Raw genomic sequence first — 16,779 nt, forward strand, 5'->3', positions numbered from 1 at the left:
GCTGGGGGCACAGGCAGCAGGAATGGGGGACAGGGGCTTTGGGTGGGGGCAAGGGTAGCAGGGGGCACAAGCAGGGCATCCTGCCATGTACCCCTTGCCCTCATTTTCTTTTTCTGACATGCCAGCACTCCAGCCTTCCATTGTGGTGTTTTTTGGCACTCTGGCCAAAAAACGCTGCCTACCCCTCCACTAAATCTACTAATCATGATAACTGAGTCCAAAAGAACTCGGGTGGCGTCTGCGATCCCCAGTAAGTTCACAGTGATCCCCAATAAGTTCACAGTGAGAGTACTTTAAAACTTAACTTAAAATATAAATCAAGAAAACAAAATATGTATGTGCGCCACTGAGGCACAAAAGTCTCTTCTTACAATGCCATTTTCATAGTCAATATACAGAACAGAACTACACTTCATAGATTACAGAAGTGTTTTCTTTTGTCAACCAATCCTTGCTGTAGAGATATACAGACAAACGTGAAAATTGAAAGTGCTAAAACTTTTATAGGAAGGTCTCTGAAGGCCACCAACCACATGTTATAGCATGCAATTCTACATCTTTATCAAACACTATACTTAAGGCTACAATACAATACAAGGCCAGTAGGTCTAAAGTAAGAACAAAAAAAATAGTCCCACCCTATTCCCCAGCTATATAGCAAGCATAGGTCAAGAAAAGAAAATACATGTTTGCAATCTTTTTGAATGGGCTTTCTGCCAATGTAGGTCAAATTTTAAGTTAACAGCCATATTAATGTCCCTTTAATTAAGAACAGTTTTGGCACTTTTTCTTCCACTGAAAACTGAACCTCCTGATAAGACAAGAAATAGCTTCAGACTTAAGACCACTGTAATATAATACAGTTGTTAAAAACATTTACAAATGTCTCATTTCAGAGATTTTCAGCTTCAGGATTTTTTTTAGTAAAAAGGTCCATGACAAAACCTAAGCAATGTAATTTCCTGAAAGACTGTTTACTAATGAACCTGCATAATCAATAGCATATTATGTGTTAGTAGATGCCACACTCAATATTGAGTTCACTGTTGATGCAAGGGAGTGGTTGAGAAAGTACCTTCAGTCCAAGCCAGTAAGCCCAAATGACTGCAACAGCATGCTTACGCCTAGCCTCCTCCTTCAAGCGTTTCAATTCCCTTCGAGCCTAAAACGTTTAGATAGTGAACAAAAGAGACAGCCCGATGCAGATAGCACAATGACCAGGAAAAGGATTCTCCCAATAGAACAGCCAATTTATGAATAAGATATAGAAAGATGGAAGAACAGTATGTAACCATTAAAACCCAGTGTGGAAATGGTGTTAAGGGTAGTCAATAAAAGCCTCTATACTGTCTTACTGATACAGAAAAGTAAGAATTATGCAAGCCCCATTATTTGCTATGAATGTTTGCATCATATCTTCCATGCAAGTAAGCCAATCAATAAATAAATCAATATGAATTCATGATACCCAATTTAATGGAAAGCTTTCCCTCTAGTTATAAGATTAAAATAATGTTGATTTAAGAATCATTTAAAACATCCTAAAGAATCAATAACTCCAGTGACAAGCACTTGAGCATACTGGGATCAGTTCTACAAATCAAGAAATATGTTGGTTTCTAATTGTAAAAGAAACTCTCTCATACTATTTTATGCCATATTTAAAACTTCTGTTTTTAGAGAGATGTTAATATTCTGTTTGTGTTATTCTTCACTTCGTTAAATGGATCTCTCTCTTTCTGATTCTCCCCATAATGAAGAGGTAGGTGACATTATATCACCAAACAGCATAACTTCATCACATACAAACAAGGAGAGAAACACAAATTCATCAATAATCTATTTTAGGAAAATAAAATTCCCAAGTACCTATATGAAGACTGAGAGTCTATTAAGTTATACTTTTACATTTTAGAAGATATTAATAAATTTGTTTGTTTAGTTATTTGACATCATGCAACCCAACACATTAGTTTCAGTCTTCTTGATAAGGAGATGGTAGCAGCAGTAGCTGTAGCTATGCACTTGCAGTACTTTTATCTTGTCAAGTATATTAAAGAAAAGTGAATCCACTTCACATTTACCTCTTGCACTTTTTGGGCACTCTTCCAATTTAACTATGCATTAATAAAGCCTTTATAAAAGATATATTTTAGTTCACTTGTGAGGTAGCAAATTCTAGTTCTCATTATATGACATCTTAATGCCAAGGACACTGCACAATCAGAATCTGTCTGCCTTTTGAGGAGGAAGGAAACCAAGTAGTTCAGTTCTATGACTTTTTTTTAGATCTCAAGCAACCTTTAGGGAGCACTTAAATTTGGTTGGTTACAATTATGCTTATGCTTAAGACATGTTTTCTTGACTGCATTTGACTTATGATAGACAAACTAAAACGTAATATTTTAGTTTAGTTAAAATACTTTACAGACATTACCAAACAGAACAGATCAGCCATGCCCACTGTCCAGCTCATATATCCTGCAGAAAGCAGGCAGCATGCCCCCTCCCTTGTACAGGCACTTTCCCAGGGCTGGTCTTGGGTGTGTCTCTAAGCAGAGAAATCCAAAGTTTCCTGCTTACAGATATGCACCCTGTGGGATCTCTGGGGTGCACCTCTGCAAGAGTGAAAAACCAGCTCAGCTGAGGGTGTGGGGCTGGGAACACCAATCAGTTAACTGGTAATCCCAGCCTCATGACTGCACTGGAGTGTTGACCAGCACCCAGGGAATCAGAAACAAGAAACCCAGGCAGGAGATCCCCAAGCTTTAGTGACCTGATCTTGCATGCCCCAAAAATGGGACTTCCTGAGGCACGCAACATCAGGCACCTGAAACTCAAGGAGTACCTGCCTAACCACACTTTCCCGCCATAAACCTAGTGGACAGCTTCTGCAATAAAGTGACACAAATTGATGCCAACTAAATCACAGCTGCACATCTTGGGCATCTGTGGTATGACAGGGGCTATGGACATTTGTTTGCTTGGCCTTTATGCCACCATAAAAAATGTTATAACAGCACAAAGGCGATGTCTGCTTCCACTCTTTGTGTATTGTCAATTAGGTACTTTAATATAGAAATAAAAAAATGTGTTTTAATTTGTCTTATTCTTTTTCTTAACAGCAACGTACAGTTTAATTTTGTGAAGCTGTATATAAATTGAGCTCCCTACCACTGGACTCTCTGGTAGAAGAGAATTCTTAGGTATAGCAAGAATATAAAAATCAATTGTTTTGCTTGTTGTTATGAAGGAGAGTTGATATATAAATATTTTACTGTCCTAATTAGAGTAAGGTAGAAACATTTTACATTTATTTAATGTAAGTGAAGAGAAAATTGTGACTGATTAGATAGTGTAGCAGTTTACACTGATCTCTCTCATGAGGGGCCTTCTGTATATTTTTATTTGCTGAGTCCTAGGTTGACATTTCATTACATGTCTAACAGATTTACATCAGTGACAAAACAATGAAGGTCAAACTCAACATTGTTCTTTGGCTCTGTATTAGTGGACCACACTAAACATTTTTCTTTTTAACTCATGAGGTATTTTGTAATAACAATGCAAAATAATAATCGAGATTTAATTTTCATTGGCTTACTGAAAGTATCGCAAGTCAGTGAAGCACTGTTAATTAATTAAAACAATAATTTAAATGTTGTTCTCTGCTGCACAGAATTTTTGGTGGCTCACAAAACCTGAAACTGAAATCTAGGGATTAGCAGGAATCTTTCAGTGGGATTTTAGTTCTCAAAACGAACAGCTGATGATGGAATTCCTGGGATTTTTCTAGTGCCAGAAGTTTAGATGCGTACGCTAACATACTTTTCTCCCAAAATTCAGGTCATCAATACTGCATCTTATTTGCAACACTGTACTTCCTCTTATTCAACTGAAATTTATTAATAAAGAAAAAAAACAGCACAGAATAGATTTCAAACATGAAGTTGTAAAAATTATAATTTACAATGTACTATTTTGAATGTAAAGAGCCTGTATAAGTTGCAGAATACACACTCCCCATTAAAAGCTTTAATTTAGGAATCTAGAAAAATGTCACTGCAAGCATTTGTTAGCAGAAAAAACATGCTTTGCATATTTGGTCAGTTAAATGCATTTTCTAATTTGACAATATTGTAGTCTAATAATGTAAATCTAATAACTTGTTAGAATGCAATTGGTACTAGTTGGGTAGCATGGTTAGAAGTTCCTAGTCTACTATACAAGAGATGGAAGACTAACATTTAGGATGTCTTCAGATTTATTAAGTGTGGCATGAATGGAAATGTAAGAAATCAAGGATCGTGCTCTAATATTTTCTAAGTCATAGCATTAGTTATTAATCTTCACTATTTACTACAGATGAAAGTCAGATATTGTTGAGCAGTGAAGAGGCATGGAATGTATGCATGAAGTACCTTATATCCAAGCCAGTAAGCCCAAATAACAGCAATAGCATGTTTATTTCTAGCATCCTCCTTCAGTCGTCTCAGTTCCCTTCGCGCCTGTAGTGTATTTGAAATGGGTTATAGAAAAGTTTAGGACAGAAAAGGTTACTGCAGGTTCCCAATGGACAGAAAGAGAAAGAAAGAAACCAGTCACCATAAACAGTAAATATGAAAGCATGTCTTGGTTTTTGAGATTGCAATAGTTAAAACATGTAAGCAGCAAAGAGAAATGCAAGTTAAGTAGCTTAAGCCACTGAAAATATTCCCCAAATCTTTAATCTGTAGGGTCTTTGTTCCACATAATGGCTCTGTAATACAAAGCTTTCTAACATTTTCTTACCTGGGTACCATGCCAATAAGCTGCAATAGTTGTGACAGCTTTGTTGCAACGTTTCTGATGCTTAAGTTCTCGGAGAAGCTTTCGAGCCTTTGATCAATCAAAAGAAAAAGAACACTAATTTCATACCTTTTTTATTACATCTGATTTATAATAGGCAGCATCTTACTTAAAACCCAGAAAAATAACCCCTCAAACATTAGCACTCCAAATCCAGAAACAGAAAAGTAAGAGTGTATTAGAGGAAAGAGGTTGCAGTTGAAGAACTGGTTTGGAACTTCAGATAATTCATTCCTGGCTGGAATGACCTAGTCTGGCTGTGCTGATCTCGTTGGGGATGGTCCTGCTTTGAACAGGAGGTTGAACTAGATGACCTCCTGAGGGCCCTTCAAAACCTAATTTTCTATTATTCTAATCTGGTTCAGTTTCCTCCTCTGTCACAGACTTCAGGCAGGTCACTTCAACTGTACAAGGACAATAATACTTCTCTTCCACCTATTGTACAATATGATTTAGATTGCAAATAGAATTTTTCAAATATGCCTAAGCAATTAAGAGTACATATCCCACTGAAAGAGAAAAGCAGTATGTTTAGCTCCAGCAGTAGGCTTCAGTTCTAGCCAGGACACCCTGAGGACCAACAGCCCACCTACTCTGACTGGCATGCTCTGAATCCAGAATAATGCAGTGAGGCCTCTCAGAGAAATGGCCTCTACAGTGACTTTCAAGACCTCTGTCTCAAGCATACTTCACCAGTCAGTTTCCATCAGTAGAAGCAACAGGTGGCTCGGACCTGGTCAAGAACAGTGCACCTAGGATATGCCACAATAATGTACCCTTTGTAGGTTGAGATTTCCAGAAATGCCAGTGTTTACCAAACCAGTCAGTCTTTCACTATGTTTCTGCACTGTGTATCCTTTAAATTCAACCTACCTGGCCCACCAGAAGGAATGAATTGAAGTATTAGTATTACAGATACTTGAACTAGGAATGCAGCAAGAAGACATATAGCCTATGCTGCTCGCGATTCGGAGATCTGATTACTTTAACTTGAGCTAGGCAGATAAATTTCAACAAAAACTGTAATGAACACTCACCCTAGTCTTTGTGCAAGAATACTGTTCAGCCAAACAGACAATTATCAGCGGGTTGTAAGATATTACAAAACCCCCTTTTTTTTTTTGGCCCGAGTTATATAGTACCTTCTAAATCCATTTTTTCCTAGTCCTGTCCTCTCACTGCATGATATACTGATATACCACAGAGAAAATCTGAAAGAACATATTAATATTGTACAGAATCTCATCTTTAATTTTAAAAAATTATATTCTGAGACCTCATGGCTGCAGGATAACCTTCCAAAGTGAGCCAAGTTTAAACCTGAGTTTGCAGACAGCCTGAAACACTAACTTGGACATAGGAAGTCACATAGCAGTATCAGCTCTAAAGCTACATGCCAATACTTCAACATCATTAACTGTTCCTTGTCTGATTTTTTTTAGTGGTTGGAACAGGAAAGAGGATAGGATCAAAAAAACCTTAAGGACAGGAAACAAGAAATTGCTGCAGGAGAGGGGGGAAAAGAGAGAGAAAAAAGTGAAGACAGAAGAGGAAGAGAATTTTCAAAGATGGGTAGAAGTACCATTAACCTAACAATGCAGAATACTAAATGGGTCAATAAGATATTGAATAAGCACAAATCTAATTAGTAAATGGATTTCCATATTCTCTCCATCTGCCACTGACATTAGTCAGAGATCCACTGCAGATTACATGGAGTATGAAGTCCTTCCTAGTCTCACGGGGAGAGGTTGGACCAGACAACCCTTGAGATCTCTTCCAAATCTATGATTCTCTGATCTTGGCCCACAGACCATAGCTACACCATGGAATCGAATCATTCTCTCAAATGAGCTTGACTCCCCTTATTTTTTAAATCAGCTTTGTAAAATTCATCATTTGATTAAAATTTCATTTAATTAAACTTCAGAAGGAGTAAGAGTTGGACCTGGCCTCATCCTTGTTTAACATGTCTAGTTTAACATGTTTTTGTCACATACATGAGATTGCTATAATTTTCTTACCAGCTTCAGCGCATTTGTATTTTAAAGCACACCCTGACTGCTTGCAGACAAGTATGATTTTTCAATAATGCTGGACAAAGTTAAAATCTTTTAATTTAAGTAAGTGTAATAAACCTAGGATGCAGCTGGAAAACCAATCCTAATGCGAGTTTGCACAAAAAATTCCAGGCTTTCAATTCCTTTGGCACAAACAAAAGTATAAACTGGCACCTGACCGGTAACTGGAAGACTGTCCTTGTTTATATACACCAGGTGTAATACCTTGTAATGAATGAAGAGTTTGCATCTACTTAGGGAAGGGTGCAATAGTAGTGTGAAAGAAAACCTTGACAGGTTAACTCCTTCCTAAGACTAGGCTGTACCTTCCACTAGGTGAAGGTATAAGATTTTTTAGATATTTTCCAGTCCTTCCAAACAGGAAGAAAATCTCATTTTTAAACCAGTTTTTATAAATCTCATTTTTGAAGTCCCTGTCATAATCACAGATCTTCTATCAAAGAGCTTGGGACAGATATATTTGAAGAGACAATGCCATAACAAGCTGTAGGTAGTAGCAACAACATACTCTCCCACTGGGCCTACCGTGAAGTATTAATAGCATCTCCACATCCCCTGTCTGCAGACTGCCTTCCAAAACAGCCCCACCTGGCTAGCCCCTTTTCTTGAAATTGTATTCAATTCAAATTTTATTTCACATTTGAAAATCCTGGTAACATTAGCAAAATTGCAGGGGTGGAGAGGGCAGCACACCAGCCCTGGGTGCTGACTGGGGGGTGGGGAGGGGCTTCCAGTAGGGCCCCCCTGCCCCTCAGGAGACTTTGTTACAGCAGGTGCTGCTGTGCAAGCACAGCCCCAGGAGGCTTTCCCATGGGAGCCATAACCCTGTCCACAGAGGGTAAGCATGGGTAGAGAACAGGGCTCCCTGAGAAGCCTGTGCAGCTGCCTGGCTCTCAGTGGCAGCAGCCCCAGCCACTAAAGCAATAGGAGTAGCAGCTGCCACTCAAGTCAGGAGAAGTCCAGAAGGTAAGACTTTTCCTCCTTTTCTCCCTCTTCAGTGGTCAACGTAATTCCTGCCCCCGGCATTGAAAGAGCTTGCTATACTCTCTGGATGGCAAACTGGTTAATGACTCAGCTCTCCTCAGCGGAGTCCAGCATGCTTAGATTGTATTAGCCTGTGCAAGTAAAATGAGAGGCTTTCTGATGTCAAACTCACCTTCCATCCCCTGATGTAAGACTGTACTACAATTGCCGAACTCTTTATCTTCTGATACTTCTTTTGTTGCTGTATTAAAGAAATGCAAACCCATGATTATGAAGTGATTTGATCAACATATTTTTAGTGATGTCTAAAAAAAATAACTGAGGGGGCAAGTCATAAGAAATGAACAGAACGGTGTGTTATTTTTAAATGTACAAATTGGGGTGTGGATTCCGTATCTAATCCAAAAGGAAATAACCCACAAACAAAAGTCTGAGGACAATGCTACTTTTAACTTACACAGAAATCTAATCTTATGGTCAGCCGTGTAAAGTTATGTGAATTAAATGCTAACAGCCACTGTTTTGTTGTCTTTCCCACCAACAAAATAGCAGACAGTCTATCACAAATGCTTTGCTCTAGTTTGCTGGCTATGTTTTCCACTGACAATCATAAGACTTCTTTTGTTCCTAACACCCACCCCACAGCCCTTCTATAATACCAGTATTGATAATAGTTTAAAGGAAAAAACTAAGTTGCTGAATGCAAGACCAGAATGCTAGCCAAGTAAATCAGTTTGACATACACCACTGACTATTTTACTTAAAAGGGTGAACAGTTTCCTCTTAAAATCAAGAACATCCTTATTTTTTTACTAGTAGGTTGTTGATTACCATACCAACAACACAACCACCACTGAACCAGGGAGATGTCAAATCTAAAAAAGGTTGAGAACCACTGACCCACACAAGGAAATGTCCCCAAGCTGAATGTGTGGGGAATACACCCCCTTTGCAGCATCCCAAATACTGCCCTTACTTATAACTTTGTCATCTCGCTTCTGAGATCAGGATCCCCTATACATAGGAACCCCCTCCTCCACCAAGTAATTATTTTGGATTATGAAAGAATTATATGCTCAAACGTAAAACAAAATTACTCCTGCAAATTCCCAACAAAGCAATGAAGATCTATAAATTAGAAAATAATGCTGATAGAGGTGTACTCAAGCCAAAAGCTGGCTGTTCATTTTTTCTTATTTCCTTGTTTCAACAGATCTGCAAACATAGTTTTGCCAACTCTTTTTAAACCATTTAGGACCTATGATCTACTCAGTAATGCAATCTGATCCTGTTCATCTGAAGAAAGATAATGAAATCATATAGACAAACTGCTGTGGGATATTATTTTTAACACCACTCATAAGTCATTACTTGCTTCAAGATGTAAATGGCCATATTTTTTTCCAATCTTTGATTGGCCTCCATGTTATCCAAGCTGAACTTGGAAAGCTTTCACAGAATGCTGTTACTACAAAGTTGGTCATTAGGAGTAGAACGATTTGGCAATATCATAGCATTTATTTTAAAGGCTGCAAGTAAGGCAAGAGACCAAAAGATGACAGATACAAAATTGAATTCCTTTAGCACTTCTCCAAGCTGATAGAGGAAAGGAAAATAACCACTGCTACAAACTAAAAAGGAATCTCTGTTTAAAATGAGTAGACTCTTACTGCATATCTCCTGTACCAGGAGGCAATCACAATTTGGCTCTTCTTCATTAAAAGGAAATGAGTACGGCATTTCCATCCTCTGTAAATCTTCTGAATGAGTGTGGCCAAATCTTCAAGACGTTGCTTTCGCAGATCTTCTAATTTGAAGAGCTATGTTTTAAAAAGGCAGGCAAAGAGTAGTTATGACAACAAAAATGTCAATTCTTTGAGACTGACTTTTAGCATATTGTAGGCTGAAGTGGCTTCAGAGCACTATGTTTGGAGAAACCTACACTAATTTTCCATTAAATTCTGCGGTGCTAGCAAGAGGCATTCTTCATGCAAAATGTTCTTTGATTCTGTTGAAGAAGTTTGTTCACGTACCGTTCTTGGGTTGCGGATGAATATTTTCGATCTACCAAAGGAATACTCCTCCTCAGGAATTTCCAAGTCATTAAACAGAACTTTTACGCCATCCCTAAAAGAACAAAATGAGAGCTCTCTTAATCTACAGATAGCATATTAAGGGCATTTTAAGGTCTTCCATACATGTATGGTTTAAGAATGATAGTACAACTCATTTTAGTAATTTTTTAATTCGAGATAATCATTATTGCAATGTTATGAAATAACTGAGTATAAAGGGAAATAATTTCATTTAGCAATACCAGCAAGGGACCAGTTTTGGCATCAAATATAGTTTTACACTTAAAAAAGGCAGGCAAGGAACTCACATTTGTGTCAAATATAATACAGAAGTTTCACAAACTTTGACTGACACTTGTCAAATGCTACCCCTCCATTCTTGTAAATAGTTAACCATGGATACCATGTTTTACCTGACATTAAATTGATTTTAAAAGTCAATAAATACATGTGAAACCACAGAAGTTGTCCAAAATTACAATAATGCCTAAAAAGTAGAGTCCAAAATAATGTTGGGCAATACTTTTCTATGGGTATAATTTGTACTAACATTATCTAGATGATTTTAAACAGCTAAATTGATGCTGAAGCGGTTGATTCAATGTAAAAGAATATCTGTACATCACATTCAATTTCATCTTATCCATGGAAAAATAGGAAAAAAAAAACTTTGGAGGAAAAATACTATTTTTTCTATCTAGGATACCAGCAAGGCCATTTTTGATGAGCACTGTGCAATTTTAAATTACAGAATTAATATTTATCAGAAGTATCTAATCGTTTCACAAGTCTTTAAGGCTATTATTACCTCAAAATTATTGGTAAAAGAATGTATTGCTTAATAGTTTAGTTAAAAGATATTACTAGATACAAGATGTTGGAGTGGGGATTATACCAAAAAAAAAAAAAAAAAAAAAAGAGGCAGACAGAGTTGCCCCTCTCACTCTATTACAGACTACCTAGCCATTTTCAAGGTAGTTCAAAGAGACTTTGTCTGTAGCTTAGCAGGCTGAAATGCATTTTAGGAACTATTTGGCCTCTCTGCAGAACTCTTTTCTGTTAACAAGTAAGACTGTTGCTAGAAGCATTTCCTTTGTAAGTGATCTACATTTTTAGAGTTTAGCTACTTAAATACATATACATCAAAATACAAAGGAATAAGAATACCAATTAAATTTTACCTTGCAGGTCCTCTCCAGTGAGGCCATGTTTGCTTGCAAAGCATTTTGTACCTTTCTAGACAAGGTTCATAAGGCTGCCTAAATGCGTAGCCTGCCCTTCTAACTCGGACATTCTCCAGGAGACCAAGGTACCGGACCTGGTGGCATACTAGAGCATCATTGAAGATGTGTGCAGCTTTTTTGTCATTGGGTTTGATGCATCTGGAAATTGAAACAATATATATTTATTTAGCAGGGAAACTGCTAATTGTTTTGTGTATGTGGAGCTATTAAAGTGACCTTTAACTTTAGACTTTAGGCTTATACTAGATATAAGCTAATGACCTTTAACTTGACTAAATACATGCATGAGATATAACAGTACCTTATTCTCAAACTTTCATTACTTAAAATCCCACAAAGAAATCAAAATAATTTGCTATTCTGAAATATTTCCTAAAAAGCACATTAATAACTGATCTACCAAAGTGCATGCAGATATAATAGCAAGTATTCATGAGCAGATAAGCAATTAACCAGCCTTCCCCTCCATTTTAAAAAGTTTATTTGCATAAGCTGTCAGAAAAGAGTCCTATTTGTTAACAAAAATATAATGGGGTGGGCAACAAGAGAAGCTTCTTTACAATCTCCCTATCAGTTTGCCTCATCAAGATAAGGGAGAAGTTCCATTTCCTGAGAAATTTGTTCTTCTACTTACTGACCATGTAATGAGTCCAGTTAGGGCCAACTGATGGAAAGGTTGTACAACTACACAAAAATAACTTTATTTCACACAGAAACCCAACAAATGAGTGAAGGTAACAAGTCTCACTTGGCATTTACCTAGACTGAGTGTACACCAATGATCTTGAAGAAAAATATTTTGTTATCCTTTGATAAGGGATCCTTTATCTCTTCACTATAGGATAACTTTTGGAATTCTCTTTTCTGTTTCAGTCACACATCTATTATAATTTTTTTTAAGTTTTGTTATAGAATCACTTACCTAATGTAGTTTGGATTTTTTGTCTGAAGGTTTTTCATCAGGGTAGCTACAGAAGCCTTGAATTGTGAACCCGCTGTTGGGGGTCTCTTTAGGTTAATCTTGGCAGGGTTACCTTCTGGAAATAAGTCTTTAATTAGGGAGTGGTTGGCCTTCCACATGGCCTGGGAAAGGTCACGGTAGAGCAGATCATTATTTTTGTCAACAAATCCTTCTACTTGGTACATCACCTAAACAATAGACAAGAATCTTATTACTGTACAATTTGGGGCCACAAGGCAGATCAAAATTTAGAGTAGGCCAGGAAGTGATTTACCATTCCATGCAAAATTTCAATAGGAACAAAAATCTTCTGGCTTTTATTTAAAATCAGTGTTTGGGGACAGGGGAGGCCACTGCATATCAAATACAATCTTTCATTCTCCTCTCCCCTCTGAAAACCACACCAAATTGAACAAAATAGATATTGTTTATAAGTGGACAAGGTTCTTTGGGTAAATCTGATATCTTTTCTTAGACAAACTCAAAATATTTTTATAAAATAATTGTTCTCTTAAACGGTAATGTTAAATTTTAAGACAGCTCTAGTCTATTTATTTAAACAAAAAACCCCTAACATACATTTTTCAGTGATGGCCAGAACTTTTCATGTAAGCTCTTTCTTACCAAATACTCCAAGAAAAACTTCTTCCGCAGACAAATTAAGAGTTTCTTCCATTTGAAACAAAAAAGTTGTTCTTTTCCCCCTACTGTTTTAAATTGTAGCAAAAACATCCCCACAATACCAACACTAGTTTTACTTAAAGTTATACAGTTGTATTTACAATAAAGCTGAGAAATTTCCTAAATCTGAGCTAATATGAAGTAGCATGGCCCTATTATCCCCATGAGAAAAACAGCCTAATGACATGCATAGATGGTATGATCTGAGCTGCAGCTGGACACACAGGAAGCATCCAGCAGAAATTTGCATAGCTCTCTATGGGACCTGAGTAAACACATACACCCTCCCCAAGCTGACCCTAATATAAATTGGTCAGCTTTTATCAAAATAATCATGATCTAGTCATATTTTACACTGGATCAAATGACCAGAAACTTTTCTATTAAATAGAAAACGTGTTTCTGGATTTAGCTGTTTTTGAAAATATTGTCAGAAATTACTATTGGGGAAAAAAACAAGAAGTAGATTATATTTCGGGGGGTGGAAAAGTCCATATTTTATTATCAAGCAGCCTATTCAAAATGTTTTCAACAGTTGATTGAAAACAAACGCAAAAACAGTAGAAACTGACTGAAATGTTCTGCCCAGTTAGAAAATGCCACAATAACTGAAGACCTTCACTTGCTTCTCTATAAGAGGCAATCTGTTCCTAATCCCACCCAGAGCACCAAAGGTATTTTCAATTGGATCATTTCAGTTTCATCAAAGAAAAAGAATGCTAATTATATTAATCAACTGCAAATTACAACCAAATATAAAACGCAACCACCAAATATAGAATATAATATACAAAATACAAACATTAGGCTGTCATGCCAATTAGAAAAAGTAGACTCCCAGCAACTTTGTTACAATGGGCTAAAACAGGGGTTTTCAATCTTTTTGAATAAGTGTACCCCTGTGGCCAGACATGGAATGGGGAAGGGGAAGAGTACTCCCAGTTGACATGCCCTGGGCTAAGAGACATTAATACACTAGTAATTAGTGATACCTGAACTAGGGAAAAACTGAAATAAAATACATTGTTAAAAATTATCAAGAACAACTGAGTGAAATAGTACTAGAACAATAAAATGTTGTCTAACCTTTGACTCACTCAATGAAATAACCAATTTCCAGGTTAACACTGGAAACACTAAACACTGGTCTAGTTTTTGACAGTCTTACCTTGGCAAAATGTAAAGATTGGATTTCATGTGTGTTAATCATTATACTTCTAAAGAGAGCATTTTTAGTTTCAGAACACTCAGGCAAAAATGTATTACGCTAACTTAAGGATGTGGAACTCTATCTACCACCACTGAAGTCTAAAACAGTTTTAGCCTATGTGAGATGTACCCATAAAGATGGCAATACAGTCAAAAGATAACTTACCATTGGCTAAAGATTAAGTACAAGAGTAATTTTATACTACATCTACATTTGCTGCCCTAGTATTGGTTTTAGGCAACTCCATGCTGCCATATCAACCTTTATTGTATAATCATTTAGTATTTAAAAGAATTTAACATTGTTTCAGATGTTCAGGCCTTGCATGCAAACAGTGCAGGTCTAAGCTTATACAAGTTCTGCGAATATAGTACCTTGCCAGCATAATGCTGAATTCTGAAGCAACAGTGAGGCAGGGATGTATCATTCAGGAAACGTGAACATTTGCTCATCCTGCTCTCAAAGTGCTGATGAGTAGCACAGATTTGGTTCAGTTTCTCTAAAAAGGTGTCATCAGTAACAGTCCCTGGCCGCAGGCACTCTTCATCTAGCATAGCCAGAATTCCAGTTTGATTCTGTAATTTTAAAAAAATCCTTCATTAAAAGCCCTGTTTAAATAATCTTTTTTATTAACATCAATATGATATTAAGCTATTTTAGAAAAGTATGGCATTATAATAAAAATATAGCTAGGAAAGCAAAAGTCAAAAACAAACACAGATCAGCTACACCAGTGGTGATGCAAACAATCTAGTTCCTGTAATTAAGCATATAATTAGTTCTGAACCATACATTTAATATTTAAATCATAACAAGTCAGAACTCTGAATTTAACCTGTCAAAACTCCAGCTTTAATATTACAGCTGAATTATATATTAAGCTCAAAGAAGCCATTCCAGTCTGAACCCATTCTTGAAGTCATTCATATCACTCAAAATTCTTCGAAAGCTTGATTTCAGTTAAAATAAACTTTATTTTGAAAGCGTGAAGAAAATCTGTTAACATCTTGAAAACTATTTGAACATGAAAAACACATTTCTTAATGAAAAAATTAGTTTTGTGTATTTTTCTTCTCTTACTTCATTACAGGAGCCCATACAACATTCTCATTCTTGAGATCTAAAAACCATTGAAAACAGCAAAAATTTGCCATCTTTGGTGCAGTAGTGCGTTTAAAGCCAATTCGACTATAGACACAAGTATGAAATATTTTTAAATAGATAATATTAGAAAGCTGCTATAAAGCCATTTTAAACCATAGATCCCAAAGCATTTTATAAAGGAAGTCACCCCCTCATTTTACAGAAAAGAAAAATGAGATACAGGCAAAGTTACAGCAATTTGTTCTATGAGATTATGCTGATTCTGATATTCAGACTTATGAATATTTAAAAATAATACCATAAACTTACATTACATTGCATTGTAATTGGTTTTTAAAGTATAATGTATGGAAAAGTTGCTCCTTTTCAGCTCAGCTCAAGAACTGGCCGGTTTGTTTTTCTTTCACCCCCTTCCTTAACATACATTCATGTTACTGAAAGTGTATTTTTCAGATTTGAATTTTGACTTACTCTTTTTTCATTTTTCAAAACTCAACTTCAGTTTTTCTCCTAGTAGATACCAGAGACTAATTTATCATCACCAACTTAAAAATAAGCAGTTAGTTTACTGATCGATTTTATATACATACACACACACACACACACACACACACTCTCTGCTCTTCCCCCCCCCCACAAAAAAAAAGACTCAGGGAAGATGAGAGACAAATTTTATAAACAGAATAAAATATTAAAATAAAAAAGTACAATAAAATTCTCACCCACGAAAATTCAAAAGCAATCCACTCTCCCACTCCTCTGACCAGTTAATCACATCTTATATAGTAACCCAGCTACACAACTGAGCAATTAATGGCATGATAAAATGGGAAATACGTCACAAAATTGTTCCATGAAATATTCACAATAATTTTGTGGCTGGTTCCCATTGCGCTTGAAATTGAACATGTGGCAGGGTCCCCACCATACAGCCTGATGCTAGCTGCACAGTGGGGCTCTAGGACTGTCTCCACTGCAATCCCAAGGCTGGGACCACAATCAGCTGATTGGTAGTCCCAACCCAGGACCCACCAGTGTCATATTCATTACAGTGATGTCCTGAGACCAAGACCACCAATGAGCTGACTGGCAGTGGTTCCAGTCCTGTGACTGCCCTGGAGCATCAAACTAACTCTGGTGCAGTCCTAGTTCCAGCTCCAGGGCCACAACAGCTCACCGGACACCCAACTTTCTACTTGCACCAGTGTAGGGGGAGCCTAGGATCAAGATCCTTAGCCTTTCCTGCACTGGCAAGTAGTAATGATATGACTGGGATCTATTCTCCCATCCCCAAAAATCACTCATGGCAATTGTTTGAACCAGGGAACAGATCCCATCAAGCCATCAAGGGAACATGTGCCAAGGGCCCAAGGAAATCCACTCCCCCCACACCCCCAGCACAACCTGACTTCACTTCCCAACCCAAATTCAATCCCTCTGTAAAAGGAAATAAAAATTCTCACCATACCCTCTTCCTCCCTCCCCACCCTCCCCATTCCCACACCCAATGGACTTTTCCTTCCCCAATATCATCACTCCAAAGCCTTCCTCTCTCAAAAACAATTATGAAAATGCTAGCATGTATTTTGTA

General features: G+C 37.1%; 1 protein-coding gene across 6 annotated transcripts in view; it reads right to left on the reverse strand.

Moving 5' to 3' along the window:
• Positions 1-16,779, reverse strand: part of MYO1B (myosin IB) — a 183,936-nt gene that overhangs the window by 18,992 nt on the left and 148,165 nt on the right. For 2 of the 6 annotated variants that reach the window (XM_019554102.1, XM_019554103.1), the window contains 9 exons: positions 14,459-14,659; positions 12,155-12,381; positions 11,170-11,370; positions 9,947-10,040; positions 9,584-9,733; positions 8,086-8,154; positions 4,792-4,878; positions 4,422-4,508; positions 1,076-1,162 (listed from right to left, as the gene is read on the reverse strand). In XM_019554102.1, coding sequence (XP_019409647.1) covers positions 1,076-1,162; positions 4,422-4,508; positions 4,792-4,878; positions 8,086-8,154; positions 9,584-9,733; positions 9,947-10,040; positions 11,170-11,370; positions 12,155-12,381; positions 14,459-14,659 — 1,203 coding nt within the window. The remainder of the gene's footprint in view (positions 1-1,075; positions 1,163-4,421; positions 4,509-4,791; positions 4,879-8,085; positions 8,155-9,583; positions 9,734-9,946; positions 10,041-11,169; positions 11,371-12,154; positions 12,382-14,458; positions 14,660-16,779) is intronic. The other 4 variants (XM_019554104.1, XM_019554105.1, XM_019554106.1 and 1 more) reach the window with 2 other exon arrangements.

Source organism: Crocodylus porosus, unplaced genomic scaffold (assembly GCF_001723895.1).
Source record: "Crocodylus porosus isolate Cpor-Errol unplaced genomic scaffold, CroPor_comp1, whole genome shotgun sequence".
NCBI classification, from domain to species: domain Eukaryota; kingdom Metazoa; phylum Chordata; order Crocodylia; family Crocodylidae; genus Crocodylus; species Crocodylus porosus.